General features: G+C 38.5%; 1 protein-coding gene across 1 annotated transcript in view; it reads left to right on the top strand.

Moving 5' to 3' along the window:
• Nucleotides 1-17,420, top strand: part of Kcnd2 (potassium voltage-gated channel subfamily D member 2) — a 498,401-nt gene extending 480,981 nt beyond the window's left edge. Inside the window, exons 2-6 of the mRNA XM_006994492.4 lie at nt 771-933; nt 9,945-10,040; nt 10,712-10,804; nt 13,555-13,802; nt 14,789-17,420. Coding sequence (XP_006994554.1) covers nt 771-933; nt 9,945-10,040; nt 10,712-10,804; nt 13,555-13,802; nt 14,789-14,966 — 778 coding nt within the window. The 3' untranslated portion in view covers nt 14,967-17,420. The remainder of the gene's footprint in view (nt 1-770; nt 934-9,944; nt 10,041-10,711; nt 10,805-13,554; nt 13,803-14,788) is intronic.
• The last annotated feature ends 4,752 nt before the right edge of the window (nt 17,421-22,172 follow it).

Genomic DNA, 22,172 nt, shown 5'->3' with positions numbered 1-22,172 from the left:
AAACCAGCCTTAAACTATGGCATTAATTGAAATCATACAAGAAAACAGTCTATATTAAGAAGGTAAGAGGATTCAAAACTGGGATATAAATTATACAAAGCTCTAGAAATTAGATAAAGGGAAAGAAGCCAGGAAAGAGGAGAAAGTGGCACCCAGTGAGGTAAGAGGGCAACTAATCCTGAAGCAAAGAACGAAGTGTTCCGGAGAACAGTCAACTGTCACACACAAGCACAAGACTGGGGAAGGCTATCACGAGAAATGGCCACCAGATATCACAAGTGAAGGTTAATGGGAATCTTGCAGAGTTTGTTTTTAAACTGATTGGAACAGATGAAAGCTATATGATGTGATGTCCTACTTTTTCTGCTTAAATTTCATCACCCATCCAGCACTGAGAAAATTAAGTGGAAAAGTGTGTCATCTAGACTATAAATTCCAGCATAGAAATATTGACTATTAATAAATGTAAAAAAAACTATACCACATTATATAAAAGGCAAATGGAAGAGCTATCATGACATCATCAGGCTTTAAATACTTTCTAGTCTGAGAGGTTTCTAAATGTTATCATCATTTTCTACAAGGTTGAAAGATAATTCTTGTAAGTCTATAGTCATAATTTTTCACTTATTAATTTGACACCTTGCATATTGTAGTCGTGAAGTAGAAATAGAAATACTTCCCAAGAACTATTTGATCTAAAGCTAATTTTTTGCAACAGGCAGAAGTGTAGCCCCTGGCTCATGACAGTTGTTTTTCCTCTGACCCAGGTATGGAGACATGGTACCAAAAACCATAGCAGGGAAGATTTTTGGTTCCATCTGCTCACTGAGTGGAGTGCTGGTCATTGCACTACCTGTGCCTGTGATTGTGTCCAACTTCAGTCGGATCTACCACCAAAACCAACGAGCAGACAAACGAAGAGCACAGAAGGTAGGCATTCGGCGCTGCGAAAGCAAGCATTGTTGACCTCCACTGTCTGGTGGTCTTCAAAATCCTCACCATTCATTCAGTACTAGGTTAATGATGAAAAAACCCTAGCATCTCAGCAGCCTAAACAAGGTATTGTGTTTTCACTAATGTGAATGGATATAGATCATGATCACGCTACTGGTCCATTATCTGTCTCGAGATGGAAACTCCCAATGCTCTGCACCTCTACAGTCATGGGCGTGATGAAGTGCACTCTGCCTCCTAAGATCGTTCTTGAAGTTGCCGGCCCCAGACCCTGGCACCTCTGCTGCTTTAGCCGAAGCTGGTCACACAGTCCCTTTCAGATTAACAGTAGGCAGAGAATGGCTGCCACGGGGCAGAAGGTAGAAAGTCAGGAGTAATTGTGAACAGAGCTAATAACCATTAATTCAGATACATATGCTTAAGAATGAGTATTAAGATCCGATTTCTAGATCTGATTCATTTAGACCTTATCCGTCAGAGACCAGGTAGGTTCCAATACGAGAGGGCTGTGAATGAGAACCAAGATGTGTATCTCATCTGTTTTGCTCACTTGAGACAGGAAGTAGGAAAATTCTGAGCATTTGGATCTAAGTTGTTGTTTTTTGGTTTGTTTTTGTTGTTCTCCTGACCCAGGAGTTCCCTGTGTCGCTGAACTTTGTGCCAATTATTTAATTCCTCTAAAAATAATCCCAGTATATATTTGTGTTTAACATGGGGAAACAAGAATATTATTATGATATATAAAAGTATATAAATCCATGTAAACTTAAAGTTAACTTGTAATAACTTATAATTAGCAACATTAATGTTTACTGATGATTTTCTATGGTATAATGTTCAAAACATCATTTATATAGTCTTCACCAAACTCTAAGATTTGGTTGCCATCATTCTGCCAGTTTAAGGAGTGGGAATCCTTAAGTTTCTAGGAACCAAGCCATCCTAAGATAGTGTAACTAAACAGTTGAAGAGCAGCCGTTCAGTGTAAGCCAGTCTGAGCAGGGGGAGGGCAGAGCTCAGCTATTTCCTACATCCTGTGCCAACTGGGAAGAACATCTGAGACATAGCTTGGTGCCCTTTGATAGTCCCCTTCTATTGGAACCATCTTGAGACTAATTGGTAAGACACCATGTAAATTCGATTTAAAAATCTAATTTGAATAAAACACTTAACCCTGGCATTGCCTGCTTGTCAGAAAAACTGGATGCGTGTTAGTTAGTGCATGTGCCTTCCTCGTTCTTCATCAAATTAGTCACCATGATGAAGAGCCTCTTTTGCTCAGAAATCACTTTGAAAATCTTTCTTGTTTCTTTTTCTGTTCTTACAATGTGTAGCATTCTAAGAACAGAATAATTTCCAGTATTCTTCATGGCCATTGCATTTTTCTCCTTTCCAGAAAGCATCATTTTTTAAATAACCAAACTCCATTCACAACTATGTTTCATTTTGTGCACAACCTAGATAATCTAGTGCACCTGCAAGACATCATCAGCAATTTAATGCAGTTCTCTACTGGCTTTGTGAATGGTCCCATAATGGAGTTTAAACATGGTGGTCAGCAATGTGTGGCACCAATAAATTATAAACCCTCAAAAGGTAATCCTTGGATAATTTCAGTGATTCCTTGAAGGGATAGGCACGTTCAACAGAGACCTCATTTGTGTACAACGTCAGAGAGCATTTTCCCTTCATTGTGGTCAACCTTTAAGGAATTCCTCCCTTGGTGAACAAATAGCTAGCTTTAAATTATTATCCAGAGCAGTAATAAATAATTCAGACAACACTTATGTGGATTTCTAATAATGCACTGGGCTAGAAATGTTAAGAAAGAGAAAGCAAGGAGGAAAGGAGGAGGAAGACAGGCAGGCACTCTGGCTGCTCCCGTCTCTTGCAGGACACATTTGGAAAGCAGAGCTCTAAGGATCGGTTTCAGGCTCCTCTACAAGGAACCTTTTATGTGGCTGTAGCCACACAGTAAAATCCCTCCACAAGGCACTCACAGACACTATCTGAAATATCAGTCATCCTCCAAAGAGCTTAACTCCGACCATTTACCTGTCGCCATTGTAAGCCTTCTGTTAGTATAAGAACTACTTACAAACAATCCGAGGTACAATTATCTGTGGATTTTTTTTTTGCAAAGAACATCATGTATAATAATAAAAAATCTGAGAATATCTTTACAATACTATAAATTCCTTAAAGCAAGCAGTTCTAAAGCTAAACAAGTTCAAAGAAAGCATGTTCTGATACCTGACATAAATAAGATCTGGGCAGAATGTGCCCTGTACCTACATGAGCTCATGGACAGTTATTCAAGGGCTACCTTGTGAGAGGTTGTACTTGACTGATGCCATACAGTGCTGACAAGCATGTCGAAACTCGGTGATGGGACCAGTTCCAAAGCCAGAAAAGTGCTTGGAAGTATTTGTACCTAAATAAATTTGAAGACCAAAACTAAATAAATGTGATGTTATGAAGCACAATAATTGAAAAGTGTACTTTATGAATTTTTTTGGCATTTTCAAACTATTGTTTATATCCTAAACTTCTGCCACAGTGTAATGAATTTTGCATGTAACGACTAGAGAAATAGACTTAATAAAGCCAGATAAAATAACCTAATATAGTATGTCCAGTAAAAAAGCCTATGCCCAATAAACTGAGCATAATCTCAGGAAGAACATGTATATTAAATAAAATAAGTTACCAAGGACTGTTTCTTACTCTCTATCCTGAGAGACTGAAAACAAAACAGACTAGATTTCCATTAGACTAAGATGCTTTATATTAATCTGTGCCTGAAGCCTCAGTGACTTAATAGGTATCACAGGTGCACAAAAATAACCAATAATTTAGTCAAGCAAGCACTGTCCTCAGTAACAATTCAATAGCAGCAACACTCAAATGGACCAATTAAAATAGTATTATAAAGTTGTTGTTTTCTGTGTTTGGGCCTGTGGCCAGCTCCAACCTTGAACAAGACAGGAAACATACATTGCATGTGTGTGAGAGATTTCCTGTCAGGACTGTCAGGGGATTTTCCTTCTAGGCCCTCCACATATCACATCTTCTTTCTGTTTCTCCTACACATTCCCACCTTTAAAGCCAATGCATGGTTTGCTCCGCTCCTCCCCACCCTTGGTAGTCTTTACTCAACACTGACTTGGGAGTGAAGACGGATATCGTCTGTGGTAAGCTCTTCTACTTACTGGCAATTGCATCTTACTAGATTTATTTTTCATTCCATCATTCAAAAATTACTTATTAAATAGAGTTTATTTGCCAGAAGTAAGTCTTAATTGGTAGAGTACCAGATCATAAGGGTGACGTTTTGAAGCAAGAAGCTATCCTGTTTTAAAATATGAGTGAGATTACACAGTCATCTGCCTATTCAAAGGTATCCTGAATTTTCCATGGAATAATGATAATTTCATAATACTCAAACAACTGTCTCCATCCAGGGTTTCTACTATGCCATGGGTGATTTTAATGTGTCCTCATATTTACAATCACTTGCAAAGGTTGTATCATTATTTCAGTTTTACAGAGGCCTTTCATGTGATCACACACCTATTGGTTTAATCCCAAGACCAGAAAACTTTAGCATGATTCAAATATCTATATGTTAATTTCCCCTATATATTAGAATATCAAAATATATTCTATATATGGAGGACAGCGCCTCTGATGCCCTCTTACATGTTTCCATGTTTACCTCTCCTGGCCGTGAGGCCTCTTGCTGACTTCATTTCACTCACTCATTCTTTCCACTGGGGTAAACCCCAGCACTGTGCCTGCCAACCCTGCCCTCTCTGGGATTACCCACACTTTAGACTAGCACATGGTCTAAGACACTGTCCTCCACTCTCATTGTCCATGGATTTGGCTTGTTTCAATTCTAGGGCAGCTATTTTCCTTAGCAAATGGAAATAATCCAATAAACTCCTCAGACCTTCAGAGCTGACAAAGCTTCCTAGGCTACGTCCACGTGGAACATTTGAGTGTTGAATGAAAGAAACAAACTGTAGTGTGATGTCTGGAACACATTTAGGGAATGTGGGGGCTAATATTTAAGGAATAATGAATTGTCTCAGATTAGTAAGAAGAGAGACATTATCTCAATCACTAGGTTGCCTGGGATACCTTCATTTCCCTAAAGTCTTGAAAATGTTTTTTGATTCAGTACCACTATGGTTCAAAACACTTACTAAAACCTCATCCTAATTTGCACTCACACTGCTGGCACTTGCTGTGGAAAGATGCTGCTCTTCCCTACAGGGGCAAGTAGGGGGTTGAAGAGACTGTTCTCTCCTAGCCTCTCATCACACAGCCAGAATGGCCATGACGGTCACACTGAGTAAGTCCCACGAAAAGAGAGTTTCTGAAGCAGCTTTGTAAAGTAGTCTCCTTCAATTACCTGCTGGAACCGAAGCTGTAATCACAGATGGTAAAGGCTGGAATTCAACATATTTGGTACGGTACGCCACAGGATGAATTAAGCCAGTTAACCCACAGTGTTACATCAGACTGGAAGAAAAGCTGTGGGTGCAGTTAAGACAGACGGACAGGTGGTTCTTTTACTAATACAGTACATGGCTTAACAAACATGGCTGTTCTGTCTTTTAAAACAAATTTTTTTTAACTTTCTTTTTAGTTATTCTTTGTGTCTTTCGCATCATGCATCTTGGTCCCATTCATTTCCCATCCCCGTGTATCCACTCTCTGCCCTTGCAGCTCCCCCCCCCAAAAAAAATTAAAATTTAAGAGAAAAAGAAAAAAAGGGGGCCGACATCTCATCATGGAAGCTGTAGTGTGTCGTAGCGAGTCACACAGTAAACTCTTTTGTCCATACATCTTTTCTTGGAAGTTCATTGCCAAGAGTCACTGGTCTGGTCCGAGGCCTCTGGTTTCTGCTACACTATCGAGGCTGGGCCCTCACCGGGGCTCCTCTAGGTTATCCTACTGTTGACCTGTGTTGCAGAAATCCTGCAGCTTTTGGTCTGCAGAACCAGTCTGTTCACGTGCTCCAGCAGATCACAGATGGGGTGTATCCTGGGGTGGGCCAACCCATAACTCTGGTTCCGGGCCTGGGTTGTGGCAGGATTGTTCAGCCTGCCAACTCTCCCTTGTCCTCCCCCCCACCTTTTTTTTTTTTTTTTTTTTTTTTTTTACAGGAGGCTAAGACTCTATAGGTGTTAGAGGTTGCTACCATTTATAAAGTCTTATTATGTGATGAACGGTATGCCATTCTCCTGTTATGGACAGGAGTTTTGCTTATGGTACATGTCTCAAAGGAAAATATTCCAACTTACTCAAATGGCTGCCTAGTGCTTAGAGAATTAACACAGGTGAGAGAAGCAACTGTGATGTAGGAAATGCAATATACAGGGATGGAGGGGTACAGGGAGAAAGAGCGAGGAGAGGAAAGAAGCCCGGAAATGCAGGAGATGGAGAAGGGAGGAGTTTGAAGCAGCAGAGAAACCGAAGGGAGAAGGTGGATCAAATAAGGCAGTGGATGTTTGAGGAGCTGAAAGGACAGAAACCACAAGTGCACTGTCTGGACACCAGTGGGTACTTTGCTTGTTTGTAAATGACTGGGGCAATTCTAGGTCATTTCCCAGCATGCCTGTCAAGGCCATTGTTTTGTTCAGTTTTGGCCTGAAAACCCAAACCTGATTCACAAAAGATAAAGGGTTTCTTTCTGCCTCCCAATGTAATTCTCCAGGCCTGGCTAAATATTTTCAGTGACCTAAGCATGATACTGACAACAAAAATGAAATTTGACAATTTTTCCCATCACATACAAAAATGATCTTGATACAGTGTACTGTTTTAAAATGGAATCGACATACACAAAGCACGAACTTAAAGGTGAAGGAGGAAGGAGTAGAACTGAAGCCATAACGATAAATGGTGTTTGAGACAGCTCAGTACTGCTCTCAAAAAAATAGATGAAATTCCATAAAACCTGCCAACACACACACACACACACACACACACACACACACACACACACACACACTCCTCTGATATGAAAACAAGCCTTCCGTCTGAAACTTGTCACCACCATGCTCGAAGCAGCTGTCTTGCTTGCTGTGCAAAGGCTGCTTAAATTTTTACTTGATGATGCATGCCTGTGGTTCCAGAATTTGAGAAGTGGAGGCAGGAGGCTAAGGAATTCAATGACAACCTTGAGGCCAGCTGTGGCTCTGCTTCTTCCTCCAGGTCATTGACTGAATTTGTCCATGAGGGTGGAGGAAGCAGAAATGGGCAACCGAGTTTGCAGGGCTGTGGGTATGGCAGAGACAGCCCTCTGGGAGACAGACTCGGTGAACCAGCTCAACTTTATTCCAGAGCATAAGGAATATACAGGATTGGGGATCCTGGAGACAAACCCTAATTTGCATTAAATGGCACATTCCTATCACAAGGCTTCCTATGTGGCAGTAGGGTCCTATAGCAGAGCTCTTAGTACAAGTCTTCTAGCAGGAATCTGTGCCAAGGGTCAAGCTAAAGATGAATCAGCTATCTGGCTTAGAGACAGCTTTTAGATAAGGTCAGTCCTCCAGGCACAGGGACATTCTCCAGATAAGGGCAGGGAAAGAGCAGGTAGTTTTGCTAGGGAAGGAGGAAGTCTCCATGTTGTCAAGGTTTTGGAAAAAGCTGCCAGGCCATGATAGACTGCAACCTCTGTCCAGCCAGCAAGGCCTTCCAACAGCCAGCCTCAGCTATTTAATATATTCAGGGCCAACCTGAGTTTCATAAGAGCCTGTCTCAAAACCACCACAACAAACAAAAGTTAATTGTGCTAAAACATGCCCGTGATTCCAGCTTCTCTGGAGCCTGAAGCAAAATCATCAGTTCAGGACTAGCCTCCACCACTTAGAAAATTCCTTTCTCAAAAGTATTAAATAAAACACAGTGACTGAAGAGATGGACCAGCAGTTAAGAGTGCTTGCTGCTCTTCCAGAAGACTAGAGTTCAGTTCCTACCAGGACACCTGAGTGGTTCAAAACTATCTGTAATTGCAGCTCCAGGGGATTCGACATAATTATGTCATTTCCCTCCAACTCCTCCCATGTGCCCTGGCTCCACCCTCTTCCACACACCACCCTTGTATAGTTCCTGTCAAAAAAACAAAAAACAAAAAAAAACAGAAAAGACTGGGGAGGAAAATCAACAGTAGAGCACTTGCCCCACATGCATAAACCCTGGTTTCCATTCTCAGTACTTAAAAAACAAATTAATCGGTAGTTGACTAAATAAAGCATGCTTCATCGGAACAGTGACATATCATACAGCCATAAAATTTATAGTGATCTTTGTGTGTGTTCAGAGATGAAGGTTCCAGGTGTAGAAATTAAATAAACTCCAGAAGACTGTGAGATGTGTTCTTCCAGCTGTGTTAAGATATGTACATGCACATACTTAGCTTCTAACAGGACATACACCAGCCCTTGGCTACAAAGCATAAGGGAGAATGGCCATAGGTCACAGTATTTGCCTGGTGTGTGTCTTTGTGGTATTGGCAATTTTTTCATAGGCACATATCTCTTTTCTATTTTTAGAATGGAAGTAATCTTTGAATTTTTACACAAAACAGCATTCGAGAGCTTGAGACTGAAGGTAGTATGGTTATGGATTGTTCATGAAGGAATCGGTGGGTTTCTCAGAGTGAGTTTGCAAGAAACTTCTTGCTTTGTTGCATATGCTTATTAACCATGAGTCGTAAAGAGTGGTCCTCAGAATGTGCTGTCCAGGGGGGGAGAGCAGGATACCTCCACCACAGTAAGAAGGCAACCATGTGGCAGATATCGTAAAAAGAGAGCTAGCCACCAGTTGTAGTGCTGGTAACCCTGCACTGATGATCCCATTGGAACTGTGACCAACTGAATGACCACCTGAAATTCTCCAAACAGAAGAGCAGTCTATGGAAAATGCTTTGAAAATGTAAGGAGTCTTATAAATCCCTTTGGATAGACTCACTGCAGTCTTCATCTCAACAGGTTCACAAGTGAACTAGAAATCAAATGAATATATCAATGTATAGACGTGTGCAGACATCGAATTACCTAAGTTCAAGGATTTAAAGATTATGTGTTACTCAGCATGGGCTCCCCTTTGATCAATTGAACAGCATAACTGCAAATAAAACAATTGAGTTAGGATCTACAGGTGCCGGTGAATAGTGAATTTAGAAAAAGATTGGGAGTGAAGGAGAGGGGTAAAGAGAGAAAGAAGGAAGAGAAAGGGAGAGGGGGAGTGAGGGAAGAAGGGAAATGGGAAAGTAGGAAAGCTAGAGGAAGAAAGAGGAAAAGCAAGGGAGGGAGGGAGTAGAGAGGGAAATGAGAACATGGTAGAGAAGTGGGGTGGGAGTCTCAACTGGTTCCTGGAAACAAAAGAAACAAGCGACGTGAACGGGAATTGACAGATGCTCTGCTGGGTCTGTGGTCTCCACTTCATTAGGTTGCTCCGATCAGAGAAAGTGTAAGCATAAGTCAAGAGATACTGTTATTTAGCTCCTGGCAAAACTGAGAGAATAACAAGATAATCTGATTTCACTGTAAAGATGCATCCCAATTCTGAATGCATAAGGCAGCTCCGAGACAGCTAACAAGAAAACACTCAAAGCTTGGAGGACCGTTTTCAGTTGTTTCATCTGGCAAGGCGGCTTCCTTTCAAAATACGTCTGTTGACCAGAGCAATACACAGAACGCATTTTCTGCAGGCCAGCCCCACGGCTCAGTGGGTAAAGGCTTTGTATCCCAAGACCTGGGTTTGACATTCAGAAAAACAGGATGAGAGCTCTGGCCCTCAGACCTGTCCTCTGACTGCCACACATGTGAGCTGTGGCATGCACATCCACACACATCATGGACACCATAATAACAAATAATAATTTCTCTTCAAAATGTTCATTCTCTGACTTACAAACAGAATTCGTAAGTGTTCACAGGGTGTTTGGGTTTTTTCTTCTCCTGTAGAAAGCAAGGCTGGCCAGGATCCGGGCAGCCAAAAGTGGAAGTGCGAACGCCTACATGCAGAGCAAGCGGAATGGGCTACTCAGCAACCAGTTGCAGGTACAGCCAAGCGTTCGCTTCTTTGTATCCATGGGCTCATCAGCATGATAGTCATTCATCTCCACTTAACCATATGATTTTATTGCAGTAATTATGAAAATGACTGGTGGAACAACAGAATGTCATTTTTATAACTTTCCACTGTACGTTGTAGTTGCCTATAACAGCTTAGAAACTGTGCTAGGAGATATTACCAGTGGTCATGATTTCTGTTTCCAGGAATGAATTCCAGCCCCATGTTGTCCACTGACATCCTGTCCACGGTGACATCGATGACTTAAAAAAAAATGTCAATCATTCCAATGCTTCATTTTATCTCAAAATTACATGTGTTCCTTAAAGTACACTTTGATAGGGGTCTGGGATGAGATCTTTCTCTACTTCTGAGGAAGAGAGAGAAGTGTTCAGTGTTACAAAGGCCACATGGTCGAAGTAGAACTTGATAAACTCTTGATAAACTTAGTCTAGGAGGGAATTGAATTTTCACTTCAAGAAGGTGTAGTCTTAAAAGACCAAATGGAAATGTACTCGCTGATCACCCAGACTTAATTACAGATGTCTTTTTTTAGTGAGTCTCAGAAAGCAGGCCAGGAGTCTCTGTGCACATGGGTAGCCCAGATTCCCCTGGCTTATAAATTAAAAGAAGGTTCTGTGTCTTCTCTGTGTTACAGTCTTCAGAGGATGAGCCGGCCTTCGTTAGCAAATCCGGATCCAGCTTCGAGACACAACACCACCACTTGCTTCACTGCCTGGAGAAAACCACGGTAAGAGGCCAGCAGGGCTGCAGTCTTGCACCCTGACAGCAATTCTGTCCACCTCTGTGCAAACGTGATGTCTCCAAGCAGGATTTGAGTCTCGGCATCTCTACAAAATATGCTAAAAGAACGGTTACAGAAAATTCCACAGTAATTGAAATTACTTAGTAATGATTCAACTTGGAAATTGCTATAGTTCTTATAGATGCTTGGCCCTAAGTGGCTGCATTAAGTCTTATCCAGGACACCAGATGAATAAAGAGAGAAAGATATCTTCCAATAACTACCGAATGAAATATTGCTTCTTCTGTTTGTAAAATAATTTAAATAAGAAAATAATAAAATTTCAAGTGTAAATTAACTGTCAAAGCCATCACAAAAGAGGAAAGGATGAGAAAGCACATATTTCTTTTATTCACAGGTATAATGAATAGAGATAGACATTTTAAAATTATCTTTTTAGTACAATAAAATGATAATAACAGAGTGTCCCTAGATACAAAGAAGTCTCCATCTCCTCACTTGTGTACTGACTGTGGGAATTCTCCCACAGCCCGGTCACTCATTATTAAGCTAGCTGTTCATGCACATCACAGTCTGTGACCACTGAGTCAAATGAAATGTTTATCATGTACGAATGGGGTCAGCTCACTCATCAGTGATACATGATAAATCATATATTATAAATTATACATTATACATAAGGAGACTGAATTCTAACATATCTCCCATCAACTTGTTTATCTAGATAGTCATTCAGCAAATATATATCACTTGCCTGTTCTGCACCCACTAGTGAGGCAGATCCAAGATTTTGTGAAACCAGTATAAATCCATCACCATCAAGCCTCCATTGATAGGGCAAAACAGGAAAGGTGGATGTACTGGGGAAGAGTAGTAAGATGTGTAAGCAAGACAGGGGCCACAGTTGAAGCAATGAGGGGCCATGAGCAGACAGACTCAAGAAATCCTCCCTGCCCACCTCTCATTTCTTTGGAGGGCTTGAGAGATACAAATGAACTTGAAATTGGGAGGACATGGAGACAGCAAAGACAATGTAAGGGCTTGAGAAATAGCTCCGCCACAAAAGGCTCAGACTCACACTTAACAAGATTATATAAGTAAAGATAGAGAACAGACAAATGGATGAGGAGGCAGAGAAAGAATCTGAAGGTCACCAAGAGGTACAGGAAGATGCCGAGGGAAAGACAATAGCCAGATTCTGTGCTGTGGAGATAGATAGGTGATGATTATCTTATGATAAGTAGAAAATTTAGAGAATTAATTAGGGTAGTTACATAATTATATTTAAATTTTAAATAAAGTTACACATGCACTTCTAACGTAATAGAACACCTTGAAAGTTAATGATAAGGACTGATTTATTTGTCCTTCTCCTATCTTTTCTTTTTCACTGTTTTACCATGGAAAGATATTTCTAATAAAATAAATGTCTTTAACCCCAAGAAATAGAGTCTGAGCTACCTAGAAAAATCCACAGCAACCAGAAACAGAGCAGCTTCTTTTATTCCAGTCCCTAATGAGATAAGTCCGACTGCTGTGCATTCTGGCTGTTATCATGTGTATTGCATGTGCACTGTGAGAGAAAAACACAGATTATGAATCCTTTGTGCGGCAAGAATTAACATGAAATTCTGTCACCTAATCGTTGTCCTCTGTACTCAGAACAATAGAATGTTGAATTCTACGTACTTCAAAATGCTATTCTCAGCAAAGAAATGACAAAATGAGTAACTAAAACAATCTATTTCCCATTAGGTCATGAATTGCTTCAGTTGTTTTACTAATATTTTAGGATGAGAGATGGCTAAGTGAAATCCAAAATGTGCAAAGCCATTCATTATAAGGCTATTTCTACACAGAGAGAGATAAAATAGTAATTGAAGTCATTCTCCAGCAATTCAGGCTAAAGAATGTTTGCTCTTACATTTCTGAGGCAAAATTCTTATGTAGGCATTGCAGGAGGTAATTTTTTTCCTGTTTTTAAATTAAAATTTATATGTGGTCTGTAAAGTGTGGTATGTGAAATGATGCACCTTACTGTATGTCTCTGAGTGGGGGGTCAGGAAAATAGAGGTAATGAACAGAGATAAGAAAAGAGACCACAAAAGCTTGGAACTAATCTCTTGTGAGATACGTACATCTATTACATTATTTATTAAAAAATAATAATTTTCTATATATTGAGAATTTTAGGGTAGCATCAAAAGAAATGGAAATGCCTGAGGTTTCTTGATTTCTAATTAAAAATGTTTCTGTAATACATGAAGGTATTTGTTAATATATAGTAAGCAGTCTAACTTAAGACATTCTATTGCAGTAGTCTCTTTTTATAAGTTTAGTTTGCCTAGTAAAGTCACTATGAGTTTATAAATTCCTTGTGGTTATTATTTATATTCATTTAAGATTTTTGGTGTTTTTTATGCATAACATCCTGATTTTATGCTTAAGGTAACAAATGATATTTGTAAAAAAAAAGAAAATGTTGGCTTGTAATAAACACTGGATTAGCTTGCCCATGTCAATCTCTAGATCTAGCTATAAAGATTCTTTTCCACAAAAATTTCCCCTCAAGGAATTTTCACTTTGATATTTTAGTGTTTTGGACAGTCATGTTACTTACCTATTGGATCAAGTCTAACCAATTTTTAAAATAATGATATTTAATCTCTTAATCTCTTTCAAATTAAAAAATCATTTATCTGCTTTCTTCACATTCTCTCACAACTCTCCCACAGAACCATGAGTTTGTGGATGAGCAAGTCTTCGAAGAAAGCTGCATGGAAGTTGCCACAGTTAATCGTCCTTCAAGCCACAGTCCCTCTATGTCTTCACAACAAGGGGTCACCAGCACTTGCTGCTCACGGCGACACAAAAAAACGTTCCGCATTCCTAACGCCAATGTGTCGGGAAGTCATAGAGGCAGTGTGCAAGAACTCAGTACAATTCAGATCAGATGTGTAGAGAGAACTCCGCTATCCAACAGGTACTTGGAATTGAACTGTACTATGTAAATGCCTGTCCTGAGTCATAGACCACATCTGCTGTCACCTCTAAGTCCCAGTTCCAAGGAAACCAGGGAGACAAAACTGGGAAAAAAAAAAAAAAAAAAAAAAAAAACAGAACAAGCATATCCAATAAGGGTCAAAGTGGCATTAAAAGGCAGAGGAGATGGCTTGTTGGATACATTGATTGCCATGGAGGCCTAAGGACTTGAGTTCAGATCCCCTAGAATCCACATAAAAGCCGGTCATTCATTGCAAGTGCATATAATCCTATCAATTGGGAGGCAGAGACAGGCAATCCTGGGGACAAGTTAGGTAGCTAGACTAGCTGGAATTGGTGAGTCAGCAGATCTCAATACATGTCTCGATACATAAGGTGGAGAGTGACCAGGAAGACACCCAACATGGAACCCCTGCTCTTCCCTCCTCCTTGTCCTCATGGGAGGTTTGCCATAACACTATCACGTATAGAAAACTTCAGGTTTTAGATACTTAGAGCTATTATTTTGAGGTTCTTAACATATGACCATCATTAAGTGGGGTACTTTCAAGGAACTGTACATTTCAGAAAAACACCACCCCTAAGATTTTATGGCCAGAAATATTATAAAATCTCTATGGAATGACATTCCATGTTGGCACCTTTAAGCCTTTCAAAGTTCTCACCAAAGAAACTATTTCACTTTGCTCATCCCAGACATATAGTTGTTATCTGAGCCCTTTTCCTTATATTTGTATAGAACATACTTTGAGAAACGATTGAACTAAGTTGAGCATGATTTTAAGAATATAACTCATTTTAATTAACTAGCATTTAAGATCATATATATTAAAATGTTGTAAATGTGATATTTCTTATATATTTAAATGTTATTTATTAGTAGTAAAATATACATTCTTCAGTTACAAGAAAAAAGTTTTTAATAAATAGCCTAACCTGTTCAAACCTACTTTTCTCCCTCATCAGCCGATCCAGCTTAAATGCCAAAATGGAAGAGTGCGTTAAACTAAACTGTGAACAACCTTACGTGACCACAGCAATAATAAGCATCCCAACACCTCCAGTAACCACACCAGAAGGTGACGACAGGCCGGAGTCTCCTGAGTACTCAGGAGGAAATATCGTCAGGGTGTCTGCTTTGTAAGACACAGACCTTGTCACAGGTCTAAGAGAATCGGAGCCCTGAATATGGAAAGAATCTAAAGTAGAAGAAAGAAGAAATAATAACCCTTTTTTTGCAGATTAAGACAGCAAAGTGAAGGTTGGAAGTGAAAAAAAAATAAAGCTTTCAAAGTTGAGGATGTGAATCAAAACAGCAAATGGCATTTCAAGACAGAGTTCAACCTGCTCACAGAGGAAGTCTCTGTGACCCTTTGACTTTGTGAATGAGCACAATGAAATGCCACCTATTGATGCTTCTTATGATCAGAACTCTTTTTTAATAAAACAAATAAAATGAATCTTTGAACATAATGTTCCAGTTGAATGCAAAACAAAAAAAATATGGAAAACATTTTGATAAAAATTTTTCCTGTTAAAACCATGAACATTGGCTCTGGTGAAGATTATCGTAGATGAACAAACTCATACGATCCATTTGTATGGACTGAAGGAAACCATCCTAATGCATGCTAGAATTCTTTGGAGCAGTGATCTCAGTTTCCTTATGTTGTCTTCAGAATAGGCATGATAAACTATACCTGTAGAAAGGGGAACTTTCTGTGCACTTACAGTGAGCTGATTGTCCATGTTCCACGGTGGGCTGTGCAAATAAACTCCTTTTAGCACTGCAGTGTTTCTCATGGGGATGCACACTAGTAAATCTAAAGTGTTTGGATAGTTCAGTATTAATTATTGTTTAACCTTGCACCTAGTCATTGTTATAACTGCAATAATTCATTCTATATCTGTTGTATCAGGAATCAGGAATTTTTTTTTGGACTCTCCATATATTCATAGATACAGTAAGAGCCACATTCATAGAAAACATTCTGGTGTGGCCAGGTTTTAGGCGACTTTTTAATCCAAAACTATTGTGTCATGAATGTTTTTGGTAGTATTCTTTGGTCCACTGTATTCCAGTGACCCAGTGCATCATCTGTTCCTAGATCTCTCTAGTGTCTTTCTCTCCGGTTTACTCACTAATGACAGGATTAGTACTTACTGTAGTTAAAAAAAAAAAAGTTTCCTGCTTTTGTATTTCCCAACTGGTTATTATAAGTAGACTGTCATCAATCCCCTTGACAAAAACTAGAGTAAAGGAGTTGACATGAACCGTCTCCAGTGTTCTCACTATTGAGGAAAACGCAGACCCTGGAAACACCCTTATGTGTTTCATGAGAGGAGTTAGGTGGGACTAACAGTCACAGAATGGATGATCGCAGAATCTGTCTCAGTGTGTTATTTCTATTGCTTCAGATCTTGAATACATTTGAGAACACCTGAAATGCAGAGGTAAACTGAAGTGCTTCATATAGCAATATTTAATGAGAGCAGGCTTTTGATGCCATCCAAGAAAGCAGCAATTTATCTCAAAAGACCCTGTGTATCACAAGGCACAAAGTTCTCTGCAAAATTAGGACAGGAGTGTGATGATGTGAAGCTGACCACTATGTATATTGAAGTGAAAAGTCTTGCTATCTTTTCACCCTTAAATATCCGCAGACATGTCTGCACGTGACAGTGTAAAAAGTTTTATGTCATGAAAAGTTTTGTTCATTCCAAACCACCACTGTAAGAACGAAAGCTTAGTTTCTATACATGGAAAAAGTTAATGATTACTCCTCTGTCATAGAGATTTTGAAATGCTTATCACAATTTACCATAAAAAGGAATTAATCCAATTATTTTCAGGTAAAGCCAGAAGTCATCGGTTCCCGTTTATAGAATAGCTTCTAGAACTGTGCTAGGCACACAGTAGATCTTCATCAACAGCTGAGTGACAGGAAGGAGAACTCAGCTTTCTCTTGGAAAGACCTGGCTTTATTCCTCGTGCATTTTTTTAAAAGTTACTAATCTTCCTCCGGCGTGAATATTAACAATTCTATTAACACCAGCCTCTTGTCACTTTATGCTTCTAGAGCAAATATATAGTGAAACTTCTTTGATGGCATTTATTGACAAACCTTTTAAAATATAGACTAAGGAAAATACAATCAGGAACACTTAACATCTTTTGATTCCCAATAAGAAGTTCTATTTTCATGTTCTTAGTAGTACAAATAAATGAAATACACTTAGTTGATTTTGGTTGATAATTATTCTTCCTCTTTTGAATTGTCATTTATCACAAATTATTAATTTCTTCAGATTTTCATAGAAAAGAAATTAAAAAAACTTTTGATGTTTTAGGTGATTTAAAACTGTACTGTGATGGTGGTGAATGATTATTGATGACTGTGTTAAGTGCATCTGTATTGTAAGTGACATGTAATTATTTCTGTGTATCATACGGAGTAGCTAAGGTCATTGTTTTTGACAATTTTGTTTGAAATTCATATATCTTATTTCAAAGGATAGCATAATATCTGCATTATGCTGGAAAAATAGAATTTTGGAGAATACTTAAATAAAACATGTGCATGCTTGAACAGGACAATATGGTTGACTGTGGCCCTTTTTTTCTTAGATGTAATTCCTTTCCAAAGATGTCTCACACTCATAATAAATCTAAGAGAATCCTACACTCATACAGACTTAAAAAAAAAAAAAAACCCTCAGTAGTTCACCATAATCTAAACTGGTTAAGACAATAGCTTTTCAACAGTGGGACAGTGGGCCACCAGGAAGAGACTTTATGGGGAAAAAAAAAAAAACTTAGAAAGCCCAGACTTTAAACTACGTACACACTTCCCACTCTTGCTCATAGCAAGCAAAGTGAAGCATTGAAGGGCCAGCATTAGTCGGACCTCAGCTCAATTCTTAGTCAAAGAGGAGTTTAGGGTAGGAAAATGGGTGATTTATATGTCTCTAGTTATGTGTGTACATAGATGATAAATGACCAATAGAAAGATAGAAGGTGACAGATAGATAAATAGATAGATAGATAGATAGATAGATAGATAGATAGATAGATAGATAGATAGATAGATAGATAGATAGATAGACAGACGGATAGATAGATAGATAGATAGATAGATAGATAGATAGATAGATAGATAGATAGATAGATAGATAGATAGACAGACAGATGAGAGATATGAGATACATAGATGACAGGCATAAAGTTTTGTCTTAAAATGTATTATAATTTTCACATTTTCAATTAAAATATAATTACATCACGACCCTTTCCCGTTCTTCCCTCAAGCCCCTCCCATGTCCAGGCTCTCTAACCTTTCCCATGCTCCCCCCAAATTGATAGCCTCTTTCTGATTACTGTTGCACTCATATATGGGCAAATATATAAATACAATCTACAGAGTCCATTTCTATTGTTTGTGTATATAGTTTCAGGAATGACCACTTTGTATTAGACAACGAGGGAGCTCATCCCTGTTTAAAATATATGCATGTACTGGCAGCCTTTTCAATATCCTGGAGGAGACAAAAGGGAGAAATTAAATTTTTAATGAATTTTTAGAAGGAAAAGAGACAAGCTACTTAGTAGAGAGACTAATTTTCGCTTTCTGTATATTATCACTTGGGGTATACAGTATCCATATTCTTGTTAATTATTTTCCATGATGGGCTGTGACTTCCTGAGGTATCAGTCTTGCATTAAAAGGGTTCATTGCATCTCTCTTCCCTTCACTTTAGTCACAACAATCGCTTGGAAATAGCCTCTGGGGAGTTATACTCATGTCTGCCAGCAACACTGCTCAAAAGAATAAAAACAGTTCTTGATATCAAACACGAGTCCTCTGAGTCTCATAAGATAGACATGCTCCTTCCCTGAAGAGTTATTGCAGTGTTTGCTTTGTTAACTCAGTGTAAGGATAGTTATTGCAGTGTGAACGAACCTCCACAGATTTTTCAATACAACTGTGTAGACAGACCATTTTTCACTAAAAATAAGAACTTAAACTATTTCTATCTCAGCTAGTTGCATTTAAGAGAATACCCTTTATTATCAAATCATTGTTTTATTTCTAAGCTATTAATATTTAACATATATGATATAACATACATTATATAATAAAGCATGTTTGTAGTAGTTACATTTCAAGCAAAGGTTTTCCCATGAAATCAGCCCACATTTTCTAATGTTTTGCTGTTTACTGCTCACTTTACATTTCCTTCTTTTCTCTTCAGGCATTAATTACTCTGGTTGCTTCCTCCTTTCCCTAGTCATTTCTTCTTCTGTATTTTCTACAGAAATTCATTAGGCATATTCCATTCATTCTACTCATAACTCAATGTCCTGAATATGTATTACAAACTGGACACTGTGTTGAGCACTAAGAGAAATAACAATGAAGAAATTAGACCCAACAGCCAACAGAACTCAATGGGATCATTGGAGGTTCTGGGTCCCACAATGTCTGTGAGGACATTTTTATAAATTTTATTTCATTTATGTTTGTTTTATTGTGTGTTTATCCTACATGTTTTGCATTTATGTTATGGCTTCTGGTTTGGTGTTTTTATGGGATTCCTAACTGTGTGAACAAGTATGTCTCTGGGTCTAATTCTCTTTCAGGTGCCTTTTCTTGAGTTCTTTTCCTTCTGATTTGTTCTTTGTTTGTTTGTTTGTTTGTTTGTTTGTTTGTTTTCGATACATGGTTTCTCTGTGTAGTTTTGGTGCCTATCCTGGATCTCGCTCTGTAGACCAGGCTGGCTCAAACTCACAGAGATTCACCTGCCTCTGCCTCCCGAGTACTGGGATTAAAGGCGTGCACCACCACCTTCTGGCTCCTGTTTGTTTTGTAACGAGAGGTGGAACCCTGGGAAAGAACTGGGAGGAGTAGGGAGGGGAATCTTATCAGAATGTATTGTATTAGAAAAAAATCTATTTTCAACAAAAGGAGGGGAAGGTAGGAATTACATAGTGGCAATGGCTGGATGCATCTATGTCTCCATGCTACAAACAAGCCTATACTGCAAAGTTCTGGCATATTCAAGCACTATTTTGCCTCAATCTCCTGAAGACATTTCCCTGAGAAGCACTATATGTAAACAATTTTCTTTAAAGTCCTTTCTCGGATCATTCCACCATGCTATTGAAACCGTCTCTGTGTAGGCAATGGTTCCTTTTCTACCATGGGCAAAAGGTCAACACATGGATTCCTGCTTATTCAGAGAAAACCCAGGAAAAGGAAACAAATCCAAAACAGAGGCAGAGGTTTGATCATTGGGAAAAAGAATACCCTTTCCTTGGGTTGCTACTCCACATTTAATATCATAGTTTCAGAGAATATAAAAGCAGTTATTAGAATTAGATTTTCTCCAATGGTAATTATGCTGCTGGGATTCCTCACAGCATACCTCAAATGAGTTTATACTTAATCTTATAGACATATATGAGCTGGTAGGACATCTAAAAAGAAGCGCCTATCCAGAACGCAACAGAAATATGGATCCAGATCATCTATGGCAACTCCAAAGCGTGGGAAGAGCTGGCAGAGCACATGGCGTGAGCGAAGCCAAAGAACCAGAGGCAGATTTGGAAGAACACTGGTAGAGGAGAGGAGAGGAGAGGAGCGTGTTGGGGACTAAATCGTAGTAAAAAAGCAGACTTTTATTCAATTTTAGTTGATGAGCCAACATTTTTAACATTTTATTTTAATCTGGTCAATTGCTTTGTTGGAGTTACAAACTAAAACACCAAAAGGCATCTTAACCTATTATCAGTTTTTAGTAATTACTCTCAGAGATTCAAAGAGAGTCTGACTCCATGCACAGCAGAGAATAAAACCTAAGACAACACAGTACGGGATAAGTCCTAAGAACTGCAAAAAAGACACGTGAGAAAGTTGAAAGAACTTTGAATTGGCTTCAACAGTTCCTCAGATTTCCCTATTAAAATGCCTTCTTGGAGGGATGGAAGATTTTATATCAGAATATATGAAAATTAAGGTAAAATATTATGTACTTGACAATGTTATATAAGACTCAAGCTAACCCTACAGTATTTGTGCCCTCACAGTCAACCTGGTAAGAAATCAGTGCACAAATCATAGAACTCAAACCCTAACATGCTCTTTTCAGTATACAGCTGTTAAAATAGATTCACATTGAGCACTAAATAATGATGAACTATAATAACCATGAAAATGTAAAAACAATATACCCACCCACGAGGTAACTGCAGAAAATCCCAAAACTGAGAAATAACAAGTCTGGATTTTTCCTAATTAAAAATATATAACATTTTTAATTGAAACATGTTGCTCTGTGAATGGTTCTGTTGTGTAGAAATATTGTGATGCCATAGTTCTTCTAAATGCAAACGTTATCAAGAGAGATAATCATTTTTTCTTTCTTTTTTCTCAATCCAGAAATGTTCTTCACCTCAAAAAAAAAAAAAGTATGCTGCTAAGAACTGCTTCTGGATTCACTATTGGCAAATTCAAGTAAAATGAAAAGTAGCTATGCAATACTGTTCTAAATAACAAAGATTTTCTCAGGAAACCCATGACAGTGTATCAGTATGTGTGTCAATGGGAATGGAGAAGACTGTGTTAGATCACCTTGCTTTCATTTTGAAGTAAAAACTGTCAAAACTTTCTAAGTCTCCGACCAACTGTGCAATTACAGTCTACATCCTAGAGGCTTGGGATAGAAGAATATAAATATTCTAAAATTATATAAATAACCTTGGTTTCTCCACTTTACTACCATTTCTAACTTCCTAAAGCCTTGCAGAAAATTTCAGAGAATGTCCGCAAAGGATCTATTGGCATCTAATACCACATGCAAAATGAGGCACTAAGAGACCCTGCCGAGCAAAACTGCATCCCTCAGCATTCTGAATAAATATGGTAAAGTTAAAATACTCCTGGTTGTTTCCATCTTTACAAAGAAATTCAAAAATTTTATTTGTCCCTAATAAAATAAAAAAGCTTCAATAAAGTGTAAACACAGGCATTTGATTTATAGGGAACTGTAGGAAATTTAATGTACCTTTTTAAATGGTACTTGGGAGGTAACTGCCTGCCATAAAACTTCTTCTTTTGGCTTCATCGTTTTCTTGTTTTATGCTCAAAAATAACACTAGCCTAATAATAATTTCTCTTTATCCTCCCTTTCAACCTTTCCCTTTCTACCACTCAAATGGTAAATTTATTACTCATTGTATTTTCCCCAAAACTTCTTTGACATGAATCTTTGAGGTGTAGTTAACATTAAAAGACATGCATGTGAGAACACATGTTGCATACAGCTTATTGTTGTGCAATCCAGATAATAA

The sequence above is a fragment of the Peromyscus maniculatus genome, chromosome 3 (assembly GCF_049852395.1).
Source record: "Peromyscus maniculatus bairdii isolate BWxNUB_F1_BW_parent chromosome 3, HU_Pman_BW_mat_3.1, whole genome shotgun sequence".
Lineage (NCBI taxonomy): Eukaryota > Metazoa > Chordata > Mammalia > Rodentia > Cricetidae > Peromyscus > Peromyscus maniculatus.
This window is presented reverse-complemented; position numbering and strand designations above follow the sequence as displayed.